Source organism: Cyprinodon variegatus, unplaced genomic scaffold (genome assembly GCF_000732505.1).
Source record: "Cyprinodon variegatus isolate N-32 unplaced genomic scaffold, C_variegatus-1.0 Scaffold791, whole genome shotgun sequence".
NCBI classification, from domain to species: Eukaryota; Metazoa; Chordata; class Actinopteri; order Cyprinodontiformes; family Cyprinodontidae; genus Cyprinodon; species Cyprinodon variegatus.
Window position 1 is genome coordinate 41,429 of NW_015151244.1, and position 9,667 is coordinate 51,095.

Consider the following 9,667-nt stretch of genomic DNA (forward strand, 5'->3'; position numbering starts at 1 on the left):
GTGACTAACTCCTATATAGTTATCATTGTACATATGAGCAGAAACAATTATACATATATATATATATATATATATATATATATATATATATATATATATATATATATATATATATATATAAATTAATGTTAGAACTGCAAATATACAGTCATATATTTATATTAGTATTTTTTATGTATTTATTAACGTTATACAAGGCTGCACTTTAAAAATGAAATTGTCTAGGTTGTTTTAAATTAAATTTCTTTTTGTTTACATTTGTGTATACAAAATGACAAAATAAATCTAAGTCTAAATATGAAAAATATACAATTTACAGATGAAAATTCAAGTTCAACATAGATATTTCTGTAAAATTTGTTTTTGTTATTAAAATTTAGAGATACCTTAAATTGGGTTTTTTCTATTTTTTTCTTTTATAATCTGACAAATGTTAGTCAAAATATTGCCTATATAAATATATTTACAATGCAATAACTAATTTTAACTGGATAATAGCAGCAAGTTATTGAATAGTTAGTAGTCATAATAAAAAAAGTATTGCACCTATGAAAAAAAATAAAATCCTGCTTACTACAGTTTTTAGGTCTATATTCCATCAAACAAACAACATATTACACAGTTACAGTGTTTTTATTCAAGTTTGAAGAAGAACACAAAGGCGTACGAGTTAAAAACATCCAAATGAAAACCCTTTAAAATACTAGGACAATTCTTTTTTCATAGAGCAAGAAAAACAATAAATAAATTGCATGCATTACTCTTTGCTATATGCCTGAAAACGTAAACAAAAATAAATTAAGTTTATCTCGTTTAAGTGCCTACAAAATAGTTCTTTTGGTTTTTTTAATCAACCGTATTTTCATGTACAGAAGGTCACTTTTCATTTCACTTTCTAGAATGTTTTACTTGTAAACATGGATGGAAAAGTGATGATTGAAAAATAATTGTTTAAAACAGGGGCATCCAAAGTCAGACCCAGAGGGCTCTTGTCCTACAAGTTTTAGTTTCCTTGCTTCAAAACATCTGATTTAGATGGTTGCAGATTAGTAAAAGCCAGTTATTTGCAATAAAAGGAAATCGTGTGATAAAGCAGGGAAACATCTACTCCATGGATGACGTCAGCTCCTGAGGCAGACTTTAATCACCCTTGGTGTAAAGGCTACAAAGCAACCTCAGCACAGCATCACAAATTTACTGACAGATGTTCCAGGTGGAAACTTGAACAGCAGTATGGCATACTCAGTCGCAATTACAAAAAGCGTAATAAATATAAATCAAAATAAAAATACAGTAAGTACATGTCTTTACACATATCCTAAGAAGTTCAACTCCTCTCTTTTATCTCTTCCTTACAGTAAGAACTGTAGCTCCTTGCCCCCCTCCCTTTGTATCTTGTGAAGCTGACTGAGCCTAAAGATGCTTTGTTCAACTGTTTCATTTCCTCGACTCCAAACTCATCCCCCACTTCTCTCCCGTTTTCCACTTCCAGGCCGGAATTAAGACAGATACTATGTTTAAGACTCTCCACGTCCATCATACTGTCAGTCAAAGATGTTGCAGAGACTTGTTCCTTTGCTCTACGAGTCCTCTTCCACTTCATACGTCTGTTCTGGAACCAGATCTTCACCTAAAAAAGAAACGGAAATGTGACTTCAAAATTCCTTCTTCAGTTTAAAACACATCTCAGTTTGTCCTGAAACACATGTAACTCCTACACTCAATACGAACAGGATAAAAATGAAGAAAAATAGGAAAAAATGTGTATATATTATAAAACAGGGCATAATACTTTGCTGTTCCACCAAACACTATGATTTAGAATAATATGTATCGAAAAAATAAAGATACTACAAAATAATGTTATACTACCCTATACAGTTCTATTGAAGAAATCAAAATATGTGTCCTGATGAGGCTTGGTTGTCATAAAACTACATAGAAAAATTACAAAGCTTTATTTGACATACCTTTCATTATTACTATATTAAGTATAAAATTATTTTCTTTTATATGATAAAAGACTTTATTTTATTTTATTCCTTAAATGGTATGTTTCCTTTAGGTTTTAGTTGAGAATAATCATAAATGATAGGAAGAAAGTGTGTAAACAATCTATGCAATGTGTTTAACAGGGAATACTGTTATGAAAATAAATTAATTCTATATCAATATCGGAATTTATTAAATGTGACTATATGTCAGTTAAATTTACACTTTCAGCAGGATTGAAGTGGTCTGTCTATTTAACGAGCAGTATGGTCAAGTATTACATTCTTGAATCGATATATTTGTTAATTTGATTAAAGTGGGTCAGTCTGTTTTATGAGCAGTTCAGCTGTAATGCATTCAGGACAAATATGAAAACAAAAAAAAAAACAAAAAAAATAACAGACAAAACAGAAAAATCTGTGTGTAATCCAAAACCTGACTCAGTATTTTATTTTAAGACATCCTTTCCAAAATACAACTTGACTGTACAACTCCTGTGGATAGTAAACAACATCAGAAAGAGAAGCAGCTGCTCCTGCTCCAAACAGAAATGCACGCCCAGCTCTCTGACCTGAGTCTCCGTCAGCATGAGTGAGGTGGCCACCTCGAAGCGTTTGGGTCTGGACAGGTACTTGTTGAGCTTGAACTGATTTTCAAGTTCCAGGAGCTGCTGACTGGTAAACGCTGTCCTGGGCCTTCGACACTTCCCCAGTAAGGCTGACTGACCTGGTTCTAAGACAAAAGCACAGACATTTTATTAATTATCTTTACTGATAGCTTGAATTTAAAGTTCCACTTTCCCTCTAGGTTATAGTATAAGTCATATTCCTTCTTGGTCCTCCATAATTATTCCAATGAGAGGCTGGCTTTGGATGAGGTACATGAAAGCTAGAGATCCATCACCTTAATGAAAATCCTGCAGCTGATTGAGGAGTGGGGATACTTTTACTAAAAGGGTTTGATATTCTTGGTGTGTCTGTCAATCACAGCAACATATAATGATGACAGAAAATGAAGATTAAAGAAATAAAATAAAATACATTAACTAAAACAATTGAACCTTCCGAATACCTTAAGTAATCTTTTGCAAAGCATTAATTATTCATGTTTGAATCTATCCTTTTTTGTTTCCATGATTTTTAGTACATGAAAATAAGAACATTTTCTTTTATTTACTTATTTTTTTCTTACTGTAGGCCTAAGCCTCTTGGCTTGTATTATTCTGACCGATTAATTAAATAAAAAAGTTGGTGGAGTGACATAAGATTTTGGATGGAAAATTGCTGATACATTTTTTTTATTATTTCATGCCATCAAATATCTTGGAATTTAAATTTAAAATACAAATCTGGTTTATACCGCTGCCTTAAGGGATTTTATATTAATAAAAAGTTTAATATTTAAACTTTTAAGAAAGAAAAAGGGATATTTGTGTTCTTTTTACAAGAAACCCACCTCCATACTCTCCAAATCTGGGCATCACCATTGCGCCTCTGATCCACGGATCCATTGGAAGCATTGCGGCCACGTTTCCACCCTTGGTGTGCTCCCGATGAGGCTGAACCAGCTGTGCAAAGGCTGGATACATCAAGGCAGGGTGCTGACCGAGGCCAGTCAGAGGATACACGGATTCCGCCTGCATTCCTATGATACCTACTTGATGCATGGTGGCGAATCCTGACTGAGACAGGTTGAAAAGATGAGGCTTGGATATCTGGGTTAAAGAGCTGTTTGCAAAGTTTAGATGAGGAGAGGGTGACTCTGGACTATCTTCGGAGCCCCTGCTGTGACACAGTCCCGGAGAAAGGCAATCCCTCTCCATCATTTGCCCTGCGTCATGCGCCAGGAGCGCGTCAATCCGAAAGTTTTTCGATTTCTCAAACGCGGTAGACATTCTCCTTCGAAACGCTGGCACTTCTAAATTCAGTTAAAATACACTCTATTTTGTTTAAATTCTATAAAAAAAAAACGAGGATTTTTTCTTTTTCTTTTTTGTTGCAATTGGAGGAATTTCAATTTATGTTTCAATTCCTGCCCCTCCGTCTTGTGGAAGAACTGTCCCTTCTCTGGCAACATCAACTTTCATATGCATATAAACCCCCCTTCTCTCACTCCAGCAGCGAAAGGAAAGATTACCAGCACACAATAGTGCTATAAAATCTCCCCTCCTGTGATTGGCCAGGACCTTGCAGCACAGGGTCAGGTCAGTTAGATTCTGTTAGATAAACTGACAGCACACCCTTAAAGTTATACTTACAAAAAAAAAAAAAAAAGCCCAGAATTTGTTGATTTATGATTTTTTTCCCCTAAAATAAGACACCTTGCTGCTTGTTTAATTTGTTTCTGTATGTTCTGTTCTCATTCTGTCACTTTATTTTATTCTCATCTACCTTATCGCTCTGTAATCCATCACCTTTTATATGATCCTACTTTATGCCAAGTTAATATGTGAATTCTCACAAAACCTTTTACAGCAGTATATTACCTTGCACCTGCATCTTTGGACACAAGCAAACACTCTTGAAAACTATATTGCTGTAATTGCTGCAATCTCTGTGGCAAAATTAATATTTTTACAGCTAATTCCTCATTAAACTTTATAACTTATTAAGGCTGACAGAAAAAAAGCCGTTCTTATCAATGGCAGCTGCAATGATTACCAGTCATCACCACACCACCGAGCACATAAAAGGGCAGTAAAATGATAGAAAGCAAACTTATTTTCTCCCCTTTGCAAAGGGAAGCCACACATAAAGTGTGAACAGGTGACGCAAAACCCTGCAGCGGATGTTTGGTGTTTATTGGTTCAGCCTACACTCATATACGTGGTACATTTGAAGTAAAAACATAAATCTCAGAGCAGTTTCCCATCAATCTTAACTACACTCACACTGTAATGATACCCCGATAAGAGTTTCAGACAGAGTAATCACATTTCAATTAAAGTGTCCAAATTGGTTAGATGTGCGCTTGTGCCACAGCCATCAGTGGTGATTTCCTGCTTGGTATTACAAAGCTGATAAGAGCTTGATTATATTCCTGGGAAAACAAACGTCCTCGTGTAAAAGACAAACACACTAACACCTGCTGAGCTCCACAATAAATGAACAAAACAGCTAGGAGGTTTAAAGTGTATGTGTGTGTGCCGGCATGCAGATCTCTAAATATGTACATCAGGGGTAAACAAAGATAATTCTGCAACTGACAGTTTCTAGTCAGGCAATAAATTTTCTCAACCTGTTGAGCTGAAGATTTACATAATTTGGTGATGACACTGACTTGAAAAGTCAATGCAATCACTCTGGGTTTTCCACATTCTGTGCTATATACATAAACTTTAATATACAGTATTTTAGTGAGAATAGAGTGAAAACTCCAAATGAAGATTCTAATGTTTTTTTTTTCACCAGTGCATTTTCTCTTGCCACTCTTCTATTGATTCCAGATTGGTGGGATTTACAGTGGCTTCTCTTTTTTAACACTCTGCTCTCTGGCCACTTTGATTTCAACAGCCATGCCTTGATAGATGTGCTATTGTGCCATATCTTTCTATTTTGGATGAATGATGGGTAATGGACTGAGCAGTGCTCTCTTAGACATTCAATATAGATATAGATATAGTTTCTTTGTAATTTATCTTTGCTTTAAACATCCCCACAACTTTATCTGACCTGTCTGCTGTGTGCCTTGTTACCAAGTTATTCTGGGATTCCCTAATGTTTTCTAATGACTGGCCTCCACAGAACAGCTGTATCAATGCTGAAATTAAATTACCCCACAGGTGAAATCTGTTAATTAATTAAGCGACTTCCAGGTAATTCACTGCTGTAGATTTCCTTCAGATGTGTAGATGTAAAGGATGCTAAATAAAAATAAAATCACTGTGTTACTTTCCAATATTTTGCTTTTTGTCTACACTTTTAAAAATCATGGGTACATTTTCTTCCACTTCACAGTTATTTGCTATGTGCCATTCTCAAAGTATGTGTGATTTTCAGCTTATATATAATAAAAAGTGAAAAGTTCACAGTTGAATATTGCCGTATTTATTGCAGAATATTAAAATATCAGCTACTTCTTTATCTAAAGAAATAAATATTAACAGTAGTTAATTTACTTTTCCAATTATTATTGTAAATTAGCCAAGCATTCTGAGCCTTCTACCTTTTAAAAGCAGATTAATTCAATACAAAACTGCATAAAGGATTCATGAAACAACTATGAATTATATCTGTAAGAAAGCAATTTCTAAAATTAAATTGCCTAATTATTGCAATGGTATAATTCCATTCCTTAATTTGCAAGATTCCTTATGAAGTAAAAAAAAAAAAGAATTAAAACCTTATAAAAGGATGTAACCTGTGTAAAACTGTGTAAAACCTGATGAGCTAACCACAGTCTTCCGGATGGAAAAAAACCCAACACATTCCACCTCTTCAATGCCCATCAGTGGTGACTGTGTCAAGAAGATCTCCAGTTTCTTGATGTGACGATAGAGGACAACCTGACATGTCCACACCACCACTGACTTTAAGATGCACAAAAGAGGCTGCACTTTCTCATAGTAATTAGGAATCACCATCCTAAACAAAAGTCACTAGTGTCCTTCAACTGGTACTTTACAGAGAACATCCTCACCTACTGTATCTTATGTGTGGTTTTCCAGCTGCACCCTGATACATAGAAAATCTCTACAGTGGGTTTTCCCCACAGCCCGGAATTATCAAAGCAATATCTCATACTTGACACAGTTTTTGAGCTTCTGGCATCTATTAGACCCTAAAAGGCACTGAAAACTTACACAAACAGACTAAAAGCTAAGCCAAATAAACCATACACCACACTATTCACATCCAGACTGGATCATGATTGATGGCCAGCTGACCTTTAAAGATCATGTTACCTCTGTTTCTTGATCTTGTCGCTTCACACTACTAAACATAAGAAAGATCCAGCCATACCTAACCCGACATGCTACCCAGCTGCTGGTTCAGTCAATGGTTATATCCCGCCTTAAATATTGTAACACACTCCTGACTGGTCTCCCAAACTGTACAGTAAAACCTTTACAAATAATCCAGAATGGCGTGTCTGGTCTAAAAGCAGCCCAAAAAATCTCATATCACCCCTCTGTTCATTGAGCTTCAATGGTTACCCCTGGCTGCCCACATCAAATTCATGTCCCTGATGCTAGCCTACAAAGCGCCTAAGGGTACGGCTCTCGTAAAGACTTATGGCACAGCTCGGTCACTGGTCAGCATCGGGTTGTCGTCTAGCAGTGCCTTAACTACGCTTAAGACAATCCAGACTGTTTTCACGGGTTGTTCCAAGATGGTGGAATGACCTACCAAATGTTACAAGAACAGCAGCATCCCTATCTATCTTTATGAAACATGTAAAGACCAACCTCTTCAGAAAATATTACCCTATCCTAACTCTTACCCATAGCTCTGTACCCCTCTACTACTCTTTCTGCACTTCCCTCTCTCTTGCTGTTACCACTGATTCCGACTTGGGATTTTTCTCAAGAGAACTTATTGTCTAATTGATGATAACTGTAACATTGTGTCCACCTTGTAAGTCACTTTGGATAAAAGCCTATGCTAAATGCATAAACATAAACAAAGCACCGTGTCTACGTTAGAGCTATAGCTGCCATTTTCTGACATTATTTTACATTTTTTGTAATAGTACTATTTTTTTTTTATTTATAAACATTTCTTGAAATAAATTTTATAATCACAATAAAATATGTAATTATATAAAAGCTTAGATCAATTTAGATTCTGTGGACTATATGACACATGAACTTTTTCACCAACGTCCTCAGATTAAAGTCCTTTGTTCATAACCCTGAACAAATAAGGGTTGTTTACTAAGCTGTTGCACACATCTTTTTTATCCTATCCTATCCATCCATCCATCCATCCATCCATCCATCCATCCATCCATCCATCCATCCATCCATCCATCCATCCATCCATCCATACATACATATAATTACATACCAAAAAGCTTTATATGTTGTTATAAATACATACAAAATATTTGGATAAAAAAATATTTATATATATAGAAACTAATACAGTCAAGCTTGGTGCATCTTCCTCTCCTACACAATCACAAGCTGAGAAAATAATTGAAAGCTGGTACTGCAACACAAAGTTCAAATTCAACATCTAAATGTTCTTCAGTTTTTATTTTCACTTTGGAGATGTACTCTCTTGTCTTTAAGTGGGCTTCAGGATCAATAGATGTGGTCCGTTTAAAGACAGCAAGTCACAGAGCTGAGAACCTACTCAGCCCTTTGCTCTTTTCTTCCTTAAACCATTCATGTTTCCTCTTTTCATACACAAATGAAAGCAGAGTTCACGCAGTGGGCGATTTAGTTGAACCTTTGTGGTTAAGCAGGAAAACATAATTGTTGGACAGTAGAGCTAAATAAATGAATTCATACCAAAAGTGTGTTTTCAAAATAGTTTTTTTGCACATGAAAAGACAAAAGAGCACAAACTGTCCACACAAGGAAATCAAATCATGTATATATTTTACAAACTTGGAATTCATAATTAAACTATTATAAAACTCTTAGTTTTTTTAAAGATATCAGAGTGAATCTTTGATACAACTTCAAAAAAAGAAATGAAATGTTAGGCAGCATAATCATCTGCAGATGACCGAATGATAAAGCATCCCTATTTAAAAAAATTAAAATAAAAACAAGTTCCCATGGAAACATTAGGTCAAGTGCAAAATCTCCTATAACTCCCAACATATCTAGCATAATAAAGCCTGTTGTTCTCATCCTGCATGTGTCCCTCTGTGGCGTATTGTCCAATTTCTGCTTTTTGGTATCCATTGTTTCTATTGTCATGCCGCTGTCCTGCTCTGATTGGCCTAATGGACCGCAGGGGGATACAACATTTCCTTTTTGAACCAGGGTGGTCGCCAAGGGTTTCCATTTTGGTTAAAAATGAGTTGATTAATGGCAGCCATCACAACTGAGACTTGGGAATAATGAGGAGGACAAGAGGGAGGAACAGAGGAGGAGATGGAGAAAAGGAGGAGGGCTGGAGATGGGAGGAGAGCTTAGATTGGAGGAGTATTACTCAGCACAGTAAAAGGCTGGGAGGACAGCTAAGTTAGATAAGGATTCAGGGTAGAAGTGACAGGAGGAGTGGAGCTGCACTAATTAGTTCTGAACAGGAGTTGTTGAATGAGAGGAGGAGACAGACACACGTAGAGCTGGTTAACACACAAAGACACGAGGTGCATCAGGGCAGCGGAGGAGTGGCTGCAGGGAGTACTTAAACATCTGTTGCTCTCTGGAACTCTGAAAGTGTCCCACAGGCCTCGGCTCCCAAAATACTCATTACCCAAATGTCCTCTTTTATACAAACACAAAAAGACTTTTAACTAACAGAAGGGCATCCATTAATATAGCAGAACCTTTTCCTTTCTTTAAGAAATATTTAAGTGTTTACTTGGAATTTTGCTGTTTTTCTTTTTTATTTGTTTGCCCTGACCATGACATCATATAGTGAAGTGCATGCTAAGAAAAAAGAAAATGAGCAGGAATCTAAGGCTGATAAAAGAAAGGTACATTCTAAGAAGTTCAAAAAGAAGAAAAATGTGCTACTATTCATCTGAAAGATTGTTTCAGTAAACACCAAAC

At 35.7% G+C, this 9,667-nt stretch overlaps 1 protein-coding gene across 1 annotated transcript; it reads right to left on the minus strand.

Moving 5' to 3' along the window:
• Positions 1–1,327: 1,327 nt before the first annotated feature.
• LOC107098583 (homeobox protein Hox-C4a-like) lies at positions 1,328–3,886 on the minus strand. The gene is made up of 3 exons (XM_015396332.1): positions 3,448–3,886; positions 2,564–2,724; positions 1,328–1,630 (listed from the first exon to the last, which is right to left on the minus strand). Exons 1-3 carry the CDS (start codon positions 3,884–3,886, stop codon positions 1,328–1,330), a joined length of 903 nt encoding a protein of 300 aa, XP_015251818.1.
• Positions 3,887–9,667: the final 5,781 nt, after the last annotated feature.

What these genes read in the sequence shown, in the direction of transcription:
- LOC107098583 (XM_015396332.1), bottom strand. Translation starts at nt 3,886, where the DNA reads ATGTCTACCGCGTTTGAGAAATCGAAAAACTTTCGGATTGACGCGCTC. An exon ending in CAGATTTGGAGAGTATGGAG is followed by an intron (nt 2,725 to 3,447) that starts GTGGGTTTCTTG and finishes CTTTTGTCTTAG; the next exon opens with AACCAGGTCAGTCAGCCTTA. An exon ending in TCATGCTGACGGAGACTCAG is followed by an intron (nt 1,631 to 2,563) that starts GTCAGAGAGCTG and finishes TTTCTTTTTTAG; the next exon opens with GTGAAGATCTGGTTCCAGAA.